Source organism: Antechinus flavipes, chromosome 4 (assembly GCF_016432865.1).
Source record: "Antechinus flavipes isolate AdamAnt ecotype Samford, QLD, Australia chromosome 4, AdamAnt_v2, whole genome shotgun sequence".
Taxonomy (NCBI): Eukaryota; Metazoa; Chordata; class Mammalia; order Dasyuromorphia; family Dasyuridae; genus Antechinus; species Antechinus flavipes.
The window spans coordinates 304,929,179-304,950,542 of NC_067401.1; the positions used below are offsets into that span (position 1 = coordinate 304,929,179).

At 35.4% G+C, this 21,364-nt stretch overlaps 1 protein-coding gene across 24 annotated transcripts in view; it reads right to left on the reverse strand.

The window, feature by feature from the left end:
* TRDN (triadin) overlaps positions 1 to 21,364 on the reverse strand; it is a 517,197-nt gene that overhangs the window by 384,022 nt on the left and 111,811 nt on the right. For all 24 annotated transcript variants that reach the window (XM_051997667.1, XM_051997655.1, XM_051997656.1 and 21 more), the window contains exon 5: positions 5,739 to 5,798. In XM_051997667.1, coding sequence (XP_051853627.1) covers positions 5,739 to 5,798 — 60 coding nt within the window. The remainder of the gene's footprint in view (positions 1 to 5,738; positions 5,799 to 21,364) is intronic.

Sequence of the window (21,364 nt, forward strand, 5' to 3'; positions counted from 1 at the left end):
GTGTCTGATACTTAAGATACATAAGACATTAACACAATATATGGACCAGCAAATAAAGGCTCCTCCAAATCATTAATAATCAAAAAAGTGTAAAATAAAACTAAAACAATATAATGATCTCAGCTCATACCTAACAAATTGAGAATGATGACCAAATATGGAAAGAATTGATGTTAGAGAGGCTTCATGATGACTGTGAATTGGCCAACAATCAGGGTAAGTGATTTTAAATTATATTTTGGCAATTCATTATAATGTCTTATCATTTGATCCCCAAATCCTACAACTATACATAATCCCCAAGAAGTTTAAATAAAAAGCATTTATAATCCAACATATCCAAAAAAATACCTTTTGGGGGGAGCAGCTAGAAATCCAGCCAATGGATATTAATTGAGAATGCTTATATAAATTGAAACATCAATATAATTGATGCCTTAAGAAAAAATGAACACAGGGGCACCTAGATGGCACAGTGGATAGAGCACCAGCCCTGAAGTCAGGAGGACCTGAGACAATTAATATTTCCTACCTGTGTGACCCTGGGCAAGTCACTTAACCTCAATTGCCTCAGCAAACAACAACAATAACAACAACAACAACAACAACAACAACACAATGAACACAAAGAATTAAGAGAAGCATGAGAAGATGCATATGAACTTATGTATAAGAAGTACAGGAACTTATGTATAGAGAAAATATATACAGTGAAGATAATATAAAAATAAATATAAAAAACTGAAAGTTGAATAATTTTACATTGACCAAATTGACCCCACTTTTTCTTTGTCCTTTCATTGCAGAGGTAAGGAGAACTATGGTTGTAGACTATAATACAAGTAACAGGTGCATAGCCAAAAATTGATTTGTAGCTTAGAAGAGTCAATAAAATTAATTAACTCACTGAATACTCTCCATTTCATACCATATGTAAACAAGGAGGAGTCTGATTTTCTTTCATATTTAAACAATTACTATAAAATAGGTGATAATACAGTTCTACATAGAGTGCTCTTAACTATTTTGATTTTTATAGTCTTTTTAGGAGTCACAAAATGAAAAAAAAAATTTTTTAAATAAAGAACGAAAGAAAAATTTTAAAAAACCTATGATAAGAGTATGGGGAAGAAAAAAAAATACCAAAAAGTTTTATAATGCATGCATGAGTAAACACATCTCCATGTCATCCTTGAGGGTATGTCTGCCAGAGTTTTAGGTTTTAGCCATATTTTTTGGTGGATTAGCAACAAAAATATTAATTTTTGAGACCAATAATATACTTCAGATATGTACTACATCTGATTCCTGATTCCCAAACTGAACTAATATGAAAGGTCTGGACCATGAAGCTACCAAAATGATTTTGAGGAAGATGTTTTTAATAGAGCAGAGTGGTAAGGAAATAGGAAGTCTTGGAAAGTTGAAGAAAGCTGTTTCATAGTAAAATAAGAACAAAAAGACACTCAAAAATTCAAAAGTTTCAAGAATGTAAATTTTGTCAATACACACACACACACACACACACACACACACACATATATATATATTTGTGGAGGGAGAGCTCATAGAAAAGAGATTCTAGAGCTATCTATATCTATATCTATCTATCTACCATTAAACTAGAATACATTTTAAAATAAATTCCTTCAGAATTTTTCCCTAGTACAAAAAGACAATAAAGTAAAAGATGAATTATTGAGACAAATTTGGTCAAATAGGGGCCCATTTTCAGAAAATCACCTAATACAATCTGTCAAATAACTTTTATCACGCTAACAGTAACAGGAAGAAAAAAACATTTTTGGTGATAAAATTAATAAATACAATATTTCCTAGTGATTGTGATGAAAGGTAGTAATATAATAGGACACTGAAAGTTAGTTTTTTGATTGGCTAAAAATGCATATGTGGGGAAAATACTGCAGTGTATTAGCTCAGACATATATGAAGCTCAGACCTCTTATGTTTTTACTGATTTAAGAAGGAATAAGCAATAAATACTTTTACATTTTGATATTTATTTTAAAAATCCTCCAAGATAGAACATGGTAATAAGACATATTTCCTATTTTCATTTCTTTGCACAGAAAACTGGGAAATTTGTGTATGTGCTACACATATAGGTAAACTCCTTTGTAATCAGCAATTTATTGCTGAAATATTAAATTCATATTTACTCTTTATAATGTCACTATAATAACAAAATGAATAAAAGGAAAAATTCTCCAATATAAGGAATAATACAAGCATATTTCTTTTTTCTCAAAAAAGAAGCAAAATGCATTGACTATTCAAAAAGTTGGAATGATAATACATAAATTTTAAATCCTGAGTTTCATTGTAACCCCTATTGCTCTTGTTATTACACAAAAGGGCTTTGTGAACTGAAAATATTTTATTTTCCTATTTTTTATATCTCTATTTTTCTATAGTTTTGTTTTCATAATAACTGTGGTCCTTGGTTATTTATACTTGCAGATCAACTACAAAAGTACAATTATTCCAGTTCTGCTATTTATGTTGAGACCTTAAACAAATTACTTAATTTCTTGTACTAATTTTTGATATCCTTTAAAAAAATCAGGAAGTGGGTAAACTAAATAATTCCTAAGGTCCTTTAAAGTTTGAAAACCATCATATCTTATGAAATGCATCATGAAAAGGAAATCAAAATTAAGACAATAATAACAAAACGATCTGATTTTCCCCAAATCATAATTTTCTCCCACAAAATTTCTCTAACATTAGAAGTTCCTCCTTCAAAAAAGTATTTATATCTTTCAAAGTCAGATTTATTTCATAACTTTTTGATGAACGACTAATCCATAATACTCTTTTATATAGCACTAGCTACTATTATAACCTTGTTCAATGTATATTTTGTGAGGGAATTAAAGTATTTTAAAATATAGCCTCACAAAGAGAAATTAATGCACCATCACATATAAACATAATACATGTGTATATATGTATACACATATGTTTGTGTGTATACACATATTTATTTGTACAAAAATAGGGAAATTCTACTCCACTCCTCTTCATAAGTGAGAAACCTTACAAATTATGTACAATCCCAACTTCAATCATATTAGAAACAAACATGTAGAGTAACCACTAAAATCCACTGATCTAATCCACAGTCCTGTTCTGTAACTTTTAAACTACATTCCCTCATTATTGAGAAATATTCAGCATCCCAAATATATCTGAGCTATTCAGAAAACCTATTAGAAAAGACTAGTCAACTCCTTGACTTTAGGATAGGCTCTTAGAAATTGGGGACTTGCAGCCAAATTCTCTGCTTTAATTATTCAATGCTCACTAGCTCTTTTGACAGTTTAATAAACCCACTCTACAGTACCCTGCTCGAAGCCTTTGACAGCATGCTCCAAATAAAGTCAGGTCCAAAAAACAAATGGTGCCATCTGCATAGCTACATACAACCCAGGAGCAACACCATTAACAGAGCAGCAAAAAACTAGAGAAGGATAAATAAAAAAAGAATCCAAAATCCCAATCTCCTTAATCATATATCTAAACAGAAACCTGCAAACAAGGAGATTAAAATTTTGTTCTCATTGGCAAGCATAACTTATGAACTATGTCAAATTTCCCTGAATAAAGAAGCAAAAACAAAGAGAAAGGAGAGGAGGGGAGGGAGAGAGAGAGAGAGAGAGAGAGAGAGAGAGAGAGAGAGAGAGAGAGAGAGAGAGAGAGGAGGGAGGGAAGAAAAGGGAGAAATAGATATTAGGTAGAAATAAAAATAAGTTCCAGATGAGTAAGTGTTAGTGTCCAGTTTTATATGCGCATTGGCTGAACAATCTTGAACATATGGAGTACTGTTAAACTTAAAGAGGCCATATCAATAAAGTGTTTTGAGCTTTTCAGAGAAAGATGATTTAGCAAAAGTGAAGCACCATCACGATTCAAATATTAACATAGCTCAAGGTTAATCAGTAACTAGTTTTGTATTATTTAGATTCGGCAGTAATTACAATTAATTTTGCATAACACAATTCTATTATACAATACTAATTATTCCACATAATGTGTTGAAATATACACCAAAAGACTTATTAACACTTGTAATTTCTCTTAGTTTCTGCTCATATTACACAAATGTTATACCTATTAAATATTCCTACATCACAAGTTAGGTTTGCTTAAATAATCATGGCCAAGAAAGTTACCATAGATGAGGGAAGCTGTTAAGAAGGCAAAGATGGTTTGCTGAAATGATTTTTAAATGATGTTCTATTGAAGGGATGTTGAATTATTATATTATAACCTTTGAACTTCCATACTGCATGTACACACAAAAGAAATATCATGAGACATGGCAAGTCTGTATTGGATTATATTATCTTTTTTATTTTCCTCCAAATATTTTCAAAAGTATTTCCTGACATGGGAAATAAAGGACTAAAATGATCTGTGGTACATTCCAGCTGCATAGTGACAGCAAAGAAAAAAGGAAAAGAAAGTCCACAAGTGGGAATCTAGAAACTAAAGCTAAAAAAGTGTTGGGAAGTCCCATCATTTCTCAGGACTGCTATCAATTCATGGCAACTTTCAGCACTATATTTATTATCCAGTGACTTCATAATGATATGTTCTCAACAAATATAAAACTGCACAAAGAAGCTCATAATCACCAGATTTTCACATATTTTGAAATTATTATATTTTTTCTTGATTGATAGTGATATAACTTCCATGTTTCTTCCATACTCAAAATGACTCCATAATGCCTATAAGATAAAGCACACTATTTTCTTTTTTTGTCTTCTCACCCTTCTTCCTTAACCTCTTATATTTTTTTTTTGGTATTTTCTCTCTCTTTATCATGTTTTCTCTCATTCTCTATCTCATTTTCTTCCAACTCCCTGTCTCCTATGCCCTCTTTTCCCTCTATCCACTATCTTTCACAGAGTCCCATTCATGAGCCCAGTCCACTGATTAGCACAGGAATGTTGATTGCCCTGTTTCCATCCTGGACCTGTTCACTTTTCTCTAAGCATCATGGTAACATCACTCCTTCAGGTTTATCATAGTGGTTTCAGATTTAATGCAGTAATTCATTTAGCTTTAGCCTGCTGAAGTTAAGACTTCTTGAGCTCAAGAAATCCACAATCTTTGAGGTCCCCGCAATAGACAGAATTACAGGTATGAGCCCCATGTCTTGGCAACCCATCTTTGTAAATTAATTTCATATTATGCTTCATCCTGCCCTGCATTTTGTAGCCAAACTAACTTTCTATCTATCTCCTGCCTCTATTATTTTGTATATGTGTTCCTCATCCCTGGAATTTTCTTACTTTTCCACTTATTCTTTGAATTCTTAGTTCTCAACTCAAGCGCTATCTCCTACACAAGGCTACTTTTCTACCAACATACATATTATTAAAGCTCCCCATAAAGAAAATATTTGCTTTATATATGATTTCTATGGTCAATCTGTATGTATTTTATTTCCATCTAGGAGAATAAAACTTTTTGAAGTCATAGTCTTCTTCATTTTTTCCCTTCGTATTACCAGAACTTCACAAGCTAAATGCTTAATGTTGGGGATTAAATAATTTAATCATTTTGAAGAAAGTCAAATTAGTCTTTATTTTGTCTCTCCTATATGATTCATTAAAGCAAATATATATTTCATTCTTTTCAAAGAAGCTTATATAAAAAGAACATATTCTGAAAACGAATAATGAAAAACAAATAAAAACAATTACCTTTAGGTGCTATTTTCTTTTCAGGTTTTTCCTGTTTTTCAGCCTTCTCTTTGTGAATTTCTGGGGGGAGAAACATAATTTGCACTTTAGGAAAAAAAGTTTAAATAATGAGTGGGGAAGAAAACAACTTCAGACATAAGTTGATTCCTGAGCTATACAGTATTTCCTGAATTTCCAATATGACATGATGCAGACAGACGAAAGGGAAACATTTTTATTACTCATATTGCTGTTTCTTTTATTTATACCATCTTAAAGTCTGAGACATTTTAGTAGTTCCATAAAGAAAATGCCACTGGGGAAAAATCTTGGTAAGCTTTCACCATGTTAGAATGCTATAACCAATCACAAATTATAATTACATTTTATTTCAATTACTCTCACTACAAATTAAGAACACTTAATCGAAATCTAATTTAGATTTAGTAAGACACAATTTTTACATATTAAATTAAGAATTTGTGAAATGAGCTGTAACAACTACCTAATAGGGAGGATGGCTCAGCATTATTGAGTCAAATTTCTTAATCAGTATTTGCAATCACATTGAACCAATAATTACAGGAAGCAGATAGAAAGATAGATATAGATTATATTGAAAGCACCCCCATCATGACTTTGTATATATTGATATGTCCAATGATTGAATTAGCCTAATGATAAAAATGAACCCTGGGTTTCCCATTAGTTTAAACTAGAATAAATAACAGATTAGAATCTTTTTAAACTATTGGCCGAAATCACTAGGCAGAGAGACAATGTTAGAACATGAAAAGATCTCTAGGATTCAAAAATAGCATTATTCTGAAGCCAGCTCTTAATAGTTGTGTGACCTTGATTAAATCCCTTTAACCTATCTGAGAGAAGCAATGTGATATAATGGATAGAAAAGTGTCCATCAAGTCTGGAAGAGCTAGATGATTCAAGTTCTACCTCTTTCATACCAAAAAACTCCCTAAAACTAAAAACTGTATACTACATACCAATGATTAGCATTGGTAGAAGGAGTTTTATCACTAGAACTTTCTTATACCAATGATAGGAAATTGTTTTTAATGAAGAATAACAACATTTGCACTACAGTTATCTCTTTTACATGGTAATTTTTCCTGTAATGATTTTGATATATCATTGATTGGCATAAAAAAAGTTAAGTGAGAATTTTTGGGGAGTTTTGTGAAAACCACAAACAACATGGGAAGGCGAGCAGATGACACAGAAAAAGTTCAGAAACTTAGAAATGCACAAAATATATGTACAATATTACATAATATCAACATAATGTTTCTTTTGATACAACAATACTTCAGACTTTTCTGGTGTGAAGGGAGGGCAAAAATTTTGTGCATGGATTTTCCAGATCACAGGGGTCATTATTGCCCTTAATCCCTTATACGTACTTGAAGGGGTTGCTGCAAGAGAACTCTCATCTGCTACTGGAATATCAGGGTGTGTTTTTTGTTTTGTTTTGTTTTAAAGGAAAAAGAAAATTGCTTTTAACCAGTTTTTCAAAGCATATTTAAACACACAAACAGAAATGTTGCCAGATTTACATTTCAGAAAATTGTGGAAGATTTGTGCTCTGCACAAGCAATTAGTTCAAGGAATAACCATTCTGATGAAATCAGAAAAATGTTTTATCCACTTATGACAGGCAGGGACGGAGGGGTGAGAATAAGTGCAAAAGTGAGAGACAGAGACAGAGACATAGAAAGACAATGAAAATGACACAGACAGAAACAGAGGTCTGCAGAGAGACAGAAACCGAGATAGAGAGATAGACACAAAAGACAGAGATAGAGAGAGACAAAGGCAGAGACAGAGAGACAGAGATAGAGAGAAAGTTCCATGTCATCAAATTAGCCTTTAGTAGGTTTAAGATTTTGGAAGCTTTTATATTTCATCTCTCGGACAGATGGCCTATCTTGCTACAGTAGCTCTGTTGGGATTTGGGTAATTACCACAGAAGCTTTCACAATAGACAAAAAAAAATAACGAGATTTGGGGGGGATGGTGACAGTTATGGTTCCATAACACCATTTTCATTAGAATTTATCTAAAATTATTAATTTAAAGTATTTACACAAACACACACAGAAATAATTATACAAAATGACATGTTTACTTTTTCTTAGCAAGCATTATGAAACAAAGTTAAGCATATCAATTTGCTTTTTTGTGTAACTATTTAAAATCATCACAAGACTGACATTGTTTACAAATAAATGTACTTGGTTACTTTTGTGGCAGTGGGCAAATAGCTCAAAGATCTAGCCCAAGTACCTAGCTCCCTATCCAATATATTGTCTACCACCACAAAAATAACCAAATGCATTTATTTGTAAACCATGTCAGTTTTTTGTGATTTCATTTCAAATGACATGTATAGTGGAGGATTGGCATATATTTTTTCATGGCTCCAATATCTTAGGCAGTGCCAGCTAACTTTCTCTCATTCTCTAGGGACAAGCTTTGTGCATGAATATTGTCTTTTCTTTGCAAACAAAATACTCAATCACTGCACTGACTACTAAAGTTGTTTAAAACAGTATGCAATTGAGCCCAAGTTTGCAGAAAATTGCTTTCCTGAATTCCTAACTAATGCTGGTTCTTTCAGAACTGAGTGTTATTGTTCAAAAGGGAAGTCCAAAGATGCTATGCATGGTTAAAGCCATCACTGTTACTGAAAAAGAAAAATACAAAAAACTTCTACACAAAACAGTAAAGCAATAACGTCACTTTCATAGACAAACAACAATGCTACTTTTAAAAAAAGTAATTGCTTAGAGGTCAAATCAGGCAATTTCTAGCAGCAATATTTAGTCATTCAGATGTTCATGAATATGAGAAATAACGTTCAATTCTGATAATCAGTCAAAGTTAGATTGTGTCTATTGCCCTTTTCATGTTCCCCTGGAGCCTTATGTTTTGTTTCATAAATGAAGTTAACCAATTTTAGTCTATGACTGTTAGTGTCTTAACAGTCAAAAGAAATTGCTTCTGAGTGTACCCACTCTTTTTCCTACTCCTTAGCTAAGGAATAATGGCCATTTAGGTTTTTATCTAAGATGCTATGATTACAGGCATCACTTCAAGATAATTTCATATGAACTTATGATGCTCTCAATTACCCTTTTCTATTAATTAAATATCTCTTTCTTTCAAGTCAGCATTGTGGTAGTGATCTTGTTTAAGACCACTTGAGTGGGTAAATGAAAGTATTCCTGCTCCAAGATTGAACATCTAAATAAATAGTACATATTTCTATAGCATTTTAGTGTGTACAAAATATTTTCCTCACAATTTCCCTGTGGTAATGAATGAATTATTATCCTTATCTGATTGAGATAGAAACTAAACCTGAGAAATCCTTTCTCTATGTGACTTCTTTCTGGTCAATTACTTCTTATATGTTCTGGGATACAGCCAAGTTGTCCTATTTGATATTCCTGGTGTACCACATTAATGTCTTCTTCCTTCCTTTACACAGGCTGCCCCCTAAACCTACAATTCTCTCTTCCATGTTTCTTGGAATCCCAAAATGTATGCTTATTGAGGGCTTCTTTTATCTCCACAACATAACTCAGCATCTGGCACCTAAAATGCACTTTATAAATATATGTTGAGTTGATTCAAAAGATAAATCTAAGCAGTACCATCTCACCTGAATAAGAAGTTTCCTATTTTCCCCTCTTATTAATGCTCTCTCCCCCAAATTACTTCAATGAGTAAAGTCAGAAAACATTTATTAAGAGCCTACTATGTGTCAGGTACTATATTAAGCATTTTCTATGCAAAGAAAGACAAAAGATAATCCCTGCCTTCAAGAAGTTTATATTCTATTAGGGGGACTACATGCAAACAACTGTGCATAAACAAGATATATGTAAGACAAATTGAAAATAATCAATAAAAACACTAAAATTAGAGGATACCAGGAAAGGTTTCAGTAGAACACATATAATAATCTTTAGACTTTGAGCAGCATGCTGTGGGAAAAATGCTGAGAGATTTTTGAGATCTGAAGTAGATTAAAATGTAATTGGGAAATACTTAACCAAATAAACAAAAATACAACATAATATAGATCATATCAATTTGTGATTTTCTAAGTCAATATGAGATCTACAGAAATGCATTTCTATTTATGCAACATGACTCCCAGAAGGTAGAATTTTAGCTGGAAAGTGATAGAATCAGGAAAGTCAGAATGGGGCTGAGGTGGCAGAACATATTCCAGGAATGGAAGACAATCAGTGAAAATATCACAAGTTGGGAGATGGAGTATAAATGTCTTTGCAGTGTATGTGGAGGATAGTGAATTATTTCCTATAGTAGAATGTAAAATTTCTTAAGGTCAGAGGCTGTTGTTGTTTTGTTTCATTTTGTATTTAAATTCTTACTGCCTGACAAAATACCTGCTCTAAATTTAAGTGCTCATTACAGTGACCAACATTTTTGATCACATATCATTATCAAGAAAAAAAAAGAAAAAGCAATTGATCACATATTATCAGGAAGGGCATAGTTATTAATCATATACATGTATTACAATATTATAATTACATGCATTATAAAATTTGTACAAAATTGGAACTTAATGTAAAATAACACCTAATCTAAAGGCAAATGAGACTAATTGAAATTTGTAAAGTAAAAGAAAACATGGTAAAACTCACTCAACTAAAAACTAAAACTCATCCCACTAAAATTGAAAAAAGAGATTGGTGGGGGAGAAATTGTGTGATAACACAGAACTTATCTGTTAAGGGATATTTAGCCACAGTAATAATATAATGAGTAAGGAATGGCAGGTTAGGGGAGGGATGCTGAGGTAATTTTGCATGTGTAGATATTACAGGTGACTGAAGAGGTGATTCCTGATGCAGGTACACGGGGTACAAATAACAACCTCTTCCAATGACATTCAGAATGTATTCAATATCTAAGCAACAGCTACAGGCAGGCCTGTATTAAAAGAGAAGGCTCTGAAAAGAACATTTATATTCCCAAATCAAAAACAATGTTCTAACTCCACATTACAATGAAAAAAAAAAACCCATTAGATCAAGCATGTTTAAGCTTAAAACCCACTTCTGATGCTAACTCTCTTTGTGACCTCTTGCACTCTTGCAAGTCACATTTATCAACTGCCATAGATTTAATTACCTTCTCCAGTAATGACTGATTGCTCTCTAATCCTAGCCCCTGTCTCTTTCCTAAACTAATGTTTTGCATTGTCAACTACCTGTTCATCATTTCCAACTAGATATTCTTTTTTTACTTAATAACTTTATCATATATAGAAAAGAAATAGCAAGTTGTACATAACAGATTTGCAGTTTCATGTGAAATCATTTTTATTATATTATTTATTTATTCTATAAATTAAAAATAAAATAAAATAATTAGTAAATTGATGTGACTTTCTAACTATATATGAAAGGTGAAGAAGGTGGAAGAATCAAGGATAATAATAAAGACATATAGCATCTTAAGGATTTCACTATACTTATGTTAAAGCTTGTGAGAATACATTGCAAGTACCTTGATTTTTATATGACCTCCAAGAAGTTAAGTGACTTACCCAAGATCATAGAATTAGTAAGTCTTAGGGGCAAGATTTAAGCCCAAGTCATTCCTGACTAAAGATCTGATGATCAATTTACCATACTGTGTTGCTTCTTTATTTTCCTCAAGGTTATAAATATAAGAACTTCAGCGAATGATAGCCAAGTCAAAAAATAGAAGAAGAGTTTTGAGGCAGATAGGTGGGATAATTGATAGAGTACTAGACTAGGAGTTAGAAAGACTTAATTTGAGTTTGGACTTGAGTTCAAATTCTGTTCCAAATAATTCCTTTCTAATTTTTTTTTAATTTTCAAATTTTATTGAGGATGCCAATGTCTTGATCAAAATCTGCCATCTGCTACCATGAAAGAAGATATTTTTACCCTGACCTGATTGATATAGTTCTTTTTCCAATTTTCTTAAAAATACACTTTTTATACATGTTGTCTTAGCATAACATATACTTTCTTCATATATAACAAATACTCCAACCCCTTTTCAAAGGACAACATCAAAGTCCCAAAACAATCTGATTAATCAACAAACAGGAAAAATGTGTTCTTTGATCTTGACAATATGTTACATATATTAATTGTTTCAATATACCATAGTTTGGTTGTCTTTATTTATCTGGTTGTGATAGATATGTATATCCTTCTTTTGATTCTGCTTTCAATAGTCTTCCCAAAGAAGAGAATCATGAACAGTAGACCATTACTACTGCCTGATGTATTAACAGAACCTATTCACATTAGGCTTCCCTTTATTTTTTTATTCAATATTTTTATTTTTTCCCCCAGCTATATTTAAACAAATTTTTACTTTCATTTTTTTAAAACTCTGAATTCTAGATTCTCTCCCTATCTCAATCTCCCACCCCCTTAATAAAGCACATGTGAAGTCATATAGCAAAAGAATACATAGATCTCCTCAACTTTAAAAAAAAAAACTACTCATGTCAAATAAAGGAAAAAAAGGAAGTATGCTTCAGTCTGTATTCAGACACAGTCAGTTTTTTCTCTGGGTGTGGATAGGATTTTTCATCTTAAGGCCTTCAGGGTAGTCGTGGACCATTGCATGTTAAGAATAGCAAAGTCAGTTAAGCTGATCATCCCAGAACATTGCTATAACTTTGTACACAGTACATTTTACTTTGCTTGAGTTCAAGAAGGACTTCCCACGTTTTTCTGTTCATCATTTTCCACAGAACAATAATATTCTACCATAATCACATGGAACAACTTATTCAGACATTCCCCAATTGATGGGGATGACCTTGATTTTTAATTTTTGCCCTGAGAAGAAAGCTGCTATAAATATTTTTGTACATATAAGTCCTTTTTCTTTTAAAAAAATCTTGGATTTTTATGTCTAATAGTGGTATTTTAGATCAAAGGATATGTATGATTTTATAGATCTTTCAGCCTAGTTCATATCTGTAATGGGCTGAGGCTTGAGTTGATGCACTGAGGTCCCAAGCACATGAGGCTAAATAGTAATTGGACCATACTCTATTAATAGATAAGCTTGGAGAGAGAATGGCCCCCACCCACTCTTTGTGCAAGTCCTGATGTGTTGTATAGGAAATGACGATTTTGGTGGGTGGAGGCAGGGGAGTGGAGAAGGAAGGGGAGGAGAGACCTTTGGGATGGCCATTGCCACAGTTGCCGACACAGTTGCCTCCATGGTTGCCTCGGCTCGCTTCGCTCTCTCTTAGCTGGCTTCCTGTCGCAACTGCCTATATTTGCTATCGCAATCTTTCTTGCCTATATTTGCTATAGCAATCTTTATTCACCTCTTCGCTTCAATAAATATTGAAGATTTTCCCCTTAACCTGAATTCCTGACTCCGGCTGACTTTAAATACGCGGTCATTACATTTGGCACCCAAGCGTGGGAACCAAGGACCCTACTTTCACTGAAGAAGTCTCCAGTGACCAGGAACTTAGGTGAGTATAAGACAAACAGGGAACTTATTTTCTTAAAGACTAAAGCAGTAACTTTTTGGCTGAAATGGGACAGATCCTAGGTAAAGATTCTCCATCCCCCACCCCAAACCCCCCAACCCCTGCCCCACCCAGGAGTGGTGTTATAAAAAGCTTGCGTGACCTGATAGAAGAGGAAGGGCTAGTTGTATCTTGGGAACACGCAGCTAAACTTTTGAGTACATTAAAACTTACCTCCCCTGGGTTCTTAGAGGAAGAGCAAATCTCTCTGGGTAACTGGGCATTGGTTGGTCAACAGATCTCTGATTATAACATTGACAACCCTCAGTCAGTTCCCTTCGAGGCATTCTATTTATACAATACGATACAGATGGCCTTAAAATACCGTACTAGTTTTAGGAGAAAAGGAAAAAACTCTAAGAATGGCCAAATGCGGAAGCCTGAGGTAAAGGAGGAAGACAAAGAACAGATTAATGGCCTTATCCCCACAGGGCATGAAGACTTAAGTGAGGCTCAAGGGCGGGGTGAATCTGAGGCAGCTTTAGCCCCACCTGAGGAGCAGGTAATTGACTCTCCTCCATCAACTCCACCCTCTGGGATGGAGGGAGGAGGGGTAGTGGGGGGGGCAGTGACAGCACCAGCACCAGCACCTCCCCCCCAGCATCCAGCCCCTCCCCCACAGCGTCCAGCTGCTCCTTTGAGTAGATTGCAAAAGGCACTAATTAAGGCCAAAGAAGAAGGGAGAAATGTATTGGAAATCCAACACCACATTTTTCCAGTTATTCAGCAGTTTGATTCTTCAGGTCAAGAAAGTAGAAGATACTCTCCTTTTGATATAGATATCCTCAAAGACCTGAAAAAAGCTTGCACTCTTTATGGGGCTACATCAGCTTATGTTAAGATGCTATTACAAAATTTGTCTTTTGAAATCTTGACCCCTGATGACTGGAAATCTATAGCAAAGATATGCCTAGAACCTGGACAAAACTACTTGTGGCTTTCTGAATATAGTGAGCTCTGTAGGATACAAGCCCAACAAAATAGTCAAAGTGGAGTTCATGCTGCAATCACCTATGACCTACTTACAGGTACAGGTCCTTATGCAAATGTCGCAGCACAAATTAATTATTCTGTAGCAGCATATGAGCAAATTGCTGTTAATGCTATCAAAGCGTGGGCTTCCCTCCACAGTAAAGACGACAAGAGGGGGGCCTTCACAAAAATAACACAAGGGCCAAATGAACCCTTTGCTGACTTTGTGGGACGTTTGCAGACAGCTATCACGAGAACAAATGGAGAAAATCCAATAACAGACGTTTTGATAAGGCAACTTGCTAAGGAAAATGCTAATGAGGTTTGCAGAAGAATTATACTAGGACTGCGCAGGGATGCTCCTTTAGAGGAGATCATAAGACGCTGTGCCACAGTGGACACAGGTGCCTTTTATACCCAGGCTATGGTGCAGACTTCCCAAAATTCAAACATGGGAAGACAGAATCCCTCTTGGCAAGGGACTTCCAGAGAGACTCGTAGATGCTTTCAGTGTGGAAAAGTAGGGCATCTGAAAGCTCAATGTTGGTATAGAGATAGAATGGGAAAACAAGGTGGGAGAACAAGACCCCAAACCCCATGTCCAAAATGCAACAGAGGCTTCCATTGGGCCTCAGAATGCAGACAGATTCAGGGAAACGGGATGAGGGGCCCAGCCCCAGGGCCCAAGGCAAAAAACACTTGGGGCATGATGGCAGCCAATGGTGCACCCAGGGAGGGCCTAGAAGTCCAGTATCCAGACATGACCAATCAGCCAGAAAGCCATATGATGGGAGAAGGGGATTACACAGTCAACCAGCCAGGAAGCAACCTGATGGCAGAAGGGAATTACAATTGGGGAGAATAGAGCTGTATGCAGCTGGGACAACTGAGATACCCCCTGGAAAGGTGAAATCTGTTCCTCTCCAGCCTATGGATCCCTTACCTCCAGGCACAGTAGGCTTGACCATTTCACCTCCTTTTTGTATGTACAAAACAGTGTCCATCCACACACTGATGTGGGAAACTGGGGAATGTGTAGATAATATCCCAGTCACTAATACAGGTAGACAATGTGTGACTTATCACCCAGGAGACGTAGTAGCATCAGGTTTACTCATACAGAATCCTAATAAGCAACCTGGTGATAGTCACCCAGGTTCTGACTCCAGACCACAAAATCCAGGAATTTACTGGACAGCAGCTGTAACGGCTGACCGACCTATGCTCACGATCTATATAAATGGCCTACCATTGGAAGGATTGGTAGACACAGGTGCAGATCGTACAGTTATTAGAGGTGCCAATTGGCCCAGTCACTGGCCAAAGATTAAAGCAGACACCTATATGTCTGGAGTAGGAGGATCAATAGCAGCTGAAGTTAGTGCTGCCCCTATGAGATGGACTTTTGAAGGCAAAACAGGAGTTTTTACTCCTTTTATAGTTGAAAAACTCCCCATCAATCTGTGGGGAAGAGATGTTTTACAACAATTAGGGTTAAAAATGAGTACTTCGGTTTTTTAAGCAGGGCTGCTGTTGAAGGCCTGCCAACACTTTCACCTGTTCCTATCCAATGGAAAACTGATAGACCAGTGTGGATAGAACAGTGGCCCTTAAGTAGCGATAAAATTCAGGCCTTATTAGATATAGTACAGGAACAGCTTGAACAAGGACATTTACAACCTTCTCTAAGTCCTTGGAATTCCCCAGTGTTCGTTGTAAAAAAGAAATCAGGAAAATGGAGGATGCTCACTGATTTAAGAAAAGTAAATGAACAGATGGAAACTATGGGAACTCTTCAGCCTGGACTTCCATCTCCTACTCAATTGCCTAGAGAGTGGCCTCTTTGGGTCCTAGATATTAAGGATTGTTTCTATTCTATCCCTCTGGATAAGGAGGATATGAAAAGATTTGCCTTTTCAGTGCCCAGCGTTAACTTAGCTGAGCCTTATAAAAGATATGAATGGACAGTTTTGCCACAGGGAATGAAAAACAGCCCCACTATGTGTCAAATGTATGTTGCTGCTGCTCTTGCTCCAATAAGAAAAGCATTTCCAAAAGTAATACTATTACATTATATGGATGATATATTGGGATGTGCACCTGAGGAACAAATGCTAGAAGCATGTCTGCAAAAGACCATAGAAACACTAAGATACTACAAATTATACATAGCTGAAGAGAAAATTCAAAGACATGCTCCTTTTCAATATTTAGGATATGAAGTATACCCTAAGGTGCTTACAGTACAAAAACTGTCCTTAAGAACAGAGAAGCTAAACACCTTAAATGATTTTCAGAAATTGATAGGAGATATCCAATGGATGCGACCAGTGTTAGGCTTGACTACCTATCAGTTACAACCATTATATGATATTTTAAGGGGAGACAGTGCTTTAAATTCACCACGCCAGCTTACAAAAGAAGCTCAAGAGGCTTTGAGAGAAGTTGAACTGGCTTTATCCAATGTGGTTGAGAGAATCACTCAAAAGCCCTTGGAAATATCAGTTTTTGCCACACAAGAGGCACCCACAGCAGTCCTTCATCAAGGAGACAGTGTGATAGAGTGGGTGAACCTCCCGGCACAACCAGAACAAAGCCTTACTCCTTACCCAGTGCTTGTGGCTAGAATTTTGTTAAAGGCCATTAAGCGAGCAGTACAATTATCTGGGGCAAGACCTGATAAGATATACACCTTTTACACCAATACACAAATTAATGTGTGTTGTGAGACCATCCCAGAGTGGCAAATTTTATTAGCCATGGCTCCTAATTTTATACATGGGTCTCCATTAAAGATAACCAGACTTTTACATAATTGGCGATGGATTCTTGAAGAAAAAGTTTCTAAAGTTCCCCTTAAAGGACCAACTATCTTTACAGATGCATCCAAACACAATATTTGTGCTGTATACTCTCATGATTTAACCATAAAGAGAGTAGTCAGAACTCCTTTTCAGTCCACTCAGCAGAACGAATTGTATGCAATCATGTTAGCTCTCGCTTATTACCCAGGAGACATAAATATAATATCTGATTCAGCCTATTCAGTAGGTGTGGTACAAAGAATTGCCACAGCCCAAATAAAATTTGCAGCTTCTAATATATATCAGCTCTTTAAGGAACTTCAGGAGCAAGTGAGAAAACATCCAGGTAAGATTTATATCTTGCATGTCCACTCACATAGTGGACTCCCAGGCCCTATTTTTGATGGGAACTCAAAGGCAGATAGCCTTTTAACTATGTTGGCCAGTACACCTTTATTTCAGGAGGCCCAGGAATCCCATTCTAAGTACCATCAGGCTGCTCGAGCTTTGCGTTTACAATTTGGGATTACAAAAGAGGAAGCTAGGAGCATAGTAAAAAGCTGTACAGCTTGCCTTCCTTTCCATGCTCCTACACTGCCTCCAGGGAAGAACCCTCGTGGTTTGAGACCCAATGAAATCTGGCAAATGGATGTGACCCATTATAAATCTTTCGGTCGTCTGTCTTTTATCCATGTTGTGGTAGACACCTTTTCAGGATTCACTTTTGCCATACCAGCAGCAAAAGAGACAGCCCGAGTGGTCACTGAATTTCTCATGCAAGCATTTGCCATTATGGGTGTGCCACAAGCAATAAAAACAGACAATGGTCCTGCATACACCTCCAAACATTTTGCACACTTTTGTGCACAGTATAAGATTTTACACACCACTGGCATACCTTTTAATCCTCAAGGACAGGCAATAGTAGAGAGGAGAAACAGAGACATTAAGACGCTCCTCCAAAAACAAAAGAAAGGGGGAGCCACAGGTAACCCTAGAGAACTACTAAATCTAGCTCTTTATACTATTAACTTCTTGATTTTTGACGAAGATGCACTGGCTCCGGCAGACAGGTTTTATAACCCACCGGAAGGGCAATGTCCAGACGGAGCAGACCCTTGAAACGAAGGAGAAGACCCAAGAAACATCGGGTGGTTCTGTTGCTGATTGTGCTTACCATTGAAAGAGCGTGGCAGTTATGGCGTTTGACTCATGGACATAGAAAATCATTGGACTTCAAAACCTTCAGAAATCATTGGATTCTCTGAGACATTAGATTGTTAGCTGGCTTCCTGTCGCAACTGCCTATATTTGCTATCGCAATCTTTCTTGCCTATATTTGCTATAGCAATCTTTATTCACCTCTTCGCTTCAATAAATATTGAAGATTTTCCCCTTAACCTGAATTCCTGACTCCGGCTGACTTTAAATACGCGGTCATTACACATATCTTCTGATCATTTATCAATTGGGACATGGTACTTCATACATAGTAGAATTTTTATTATTATGCTGTTATATAAATGCTTATTTTATTCCATAAATTAAATTACCAAACATATTCCATAGATATGGACATATATGCATTCCTTACATCTTCCATAAATTAAAATGAAATGATTTTTAAATTGAAAAAAATAAAGGATTAGGTTGGTGAAAAAAATCATTTACCTCTTCTAACTTAACATGCCATTAGGACACAGACTTAGTTATGATAATAAAAAAAATGCTATTCTATAAAAATGCAAAATATGGGAAAAGCTTATTTTAATTTTTCTCTTTTCCCCCAATTATTCTTTCTTTTTTTTCATTTTCAAATTATTTTATACTACAAAGTCCTCTAGTTGAAAATATCGGATTCCCCAATTGATAAAGGCTATCTATAGTCATATTAAGAATTCTTTAAATCACTATTGATTCTAGAAGTACAAATTAAAATACCTTTCACCCATCAGATTGATTAATATTATGTAAAAGGAAAGTGATAATTTTTGGAGAAAACGGGGGGAAATTATGGTTTTTTTTATTAAAGGGATGTTATCAAAAGCCAGGGCATATAAGCACATAGTGACCAAATTTAATAAAAATAAAAAACAAAAAAACTCAGTTTTAGAATTTAACAGGAAATCTAAACAGAGTTATTAGTAGAATTTAAGTGAGTTGGGGTCCCTTTAAGAAACCATATTTCCTGTTGCTCTGTGATTCCTTTCAGATTTCCAGCCCCTCCTGGCTGAGACATATCCTCTCCAGACAAAGTTGTCTTTCCTGTATGCCAAGACGTTTGATCCACAAATCCTGGTCAAAAGCATCCCTTTAAATTCCAATAGGAGATCCAGGCTTGTCTCAGCCTCCACTAGATTGGAGCCAACTTGGACTTTCCCAGCCCCCACTGGTTCTAATGTGCTCCTGTTGTCCCAGCCCCCATTCTGATTTGCTTGGGTTGCCCAGCCCCCAGGGGTTCTCTTCTGTTCAGATTTCCCAACCCCACTAAGATACCCAATATAATAAATGTCCATCAACTAAACTTTTTGCAGATGGACCTCGGTAGTTTACTCAGCTGCCAGGACTTTCTGTCCACTGAGAACTGCATTCTCAGTTCAAAACTCTATTTTCTATAGATCTGCCACTATAGAAGTCAGTCTTTAGTTAAACTGATTTCTATCTAACAATAAACTTTCATTTTGCAACTAATATTTGGGAATGAGTGAATTCTTTCACTCCTAGAACCTGCGGCCAATTTAAAGGGGATTCTTGTTAACTCTCTTACACCACTAACCTCTAGACCACCAGGAATCTAGACTACTCAAATAGCATCAGAATTATGAAGAAATGTTTCCATATCTAACATGTTAAGGAATTACACTGGATTATGAATTATTTCCCTAAACATTCTATTTGCTATATGGAGGTCTGTTAAACAAGATCTTCTCTCATCTATACCCTTATTGTGCAACTCCAAAACAATATTCAAACTAACAATTACTATATCTGAAAGTTGCAATAATGATTTCCTCAGATTTGTGGATTAAAAAAGTCAGCCATTCTTTCTCTGAACATTTTTTGATTATAAGGAATGATTTTTTTCTTTTACAAAGCAATCAATGGAAATAAAGTAAACAATGCAGCCAACATAGAAGAACAAGGCTAAAACTAATGGGGAGATCCATCACTCCAGAAGACTCAGGGATGAACTTTTAAAAAAGTAAATAACATTAATGAAACCCAAGTTGGCAATAAATAGCTCACATTCATGTAATGCTTTAAAGTTCACAGAGCATTTTCCTTGTGTTATCTATGGAAGGATAGTGGTTCAAGTTTTGATGTTTGTGTTTGTCTTTTGGTTTGGGCAAGATTTTATTCTGCTTAGACATTTGAATTTTTAATAACTGAAAAGGCAAACATGAGTCTCACCTGATGTTATGGGCCCGAACTCTGAAACAAGGATTTTTACAAGGTATTAAATCAATGGAATTGATAAAGACAATGGTTATCTAGTTTTAGCATGGTGATTAATAGTTCTCTAGTTCAGTACATGTACTTAACATTTAATATAGTCTTACAAGATTCACACCTACTATGATGTAATTATAATAGAGTATATAACAGCCAGCAGCAACCCAGAGACAGATTCACTTCATCTCACACCACAGTGGCTGGCCTCCTGCATTTCCTCCACTGAGACCAAGGTCAGTCTGAAGGACCTCCAGAAAGCTAGCTGAAGCCCCAGGCAAGGAGACAAGACTTGGAAGGAGACAATAAAGAATTTGGACTTTAACACCTGGCTATTCTTGTAATCATTAATTTGCTGAAAGGAAGGCTGCTCCAAGACCTCCAAAAAACAAACAAAGAACATTCTAATACAATGTTTGATATATCATTCTAAACAAAAAGTATTCCTATGTAATAACAAATTATCTATGAGCCTCATTCCTAAAATATATAGAGAACCAAATCAGATTTATAAGAATCCAAGTGATTCTGCACTTGATAAGTGGTCAAAAGATATGAACAGGCAGTTTTCAAATGAAGATATTAAATCTATCTGTAGTCACATAAAAATGCTCTAAATCACTATTGATTACAGAGATGCAAATTAAAATAACTCTGAGATACCACCTCGCAGTGGTTAATATGACAGAAAATGAAAATGAAAATTGTTGGAGAAGATGTGGAAAAATTGAAACCCTAATCCATTGTTGAGAGAGTTGTAAACTGATCCAACTATTCTGCAGAGCAATCTGGAACTAACCATACTCTTTGATCCAGCAATACCA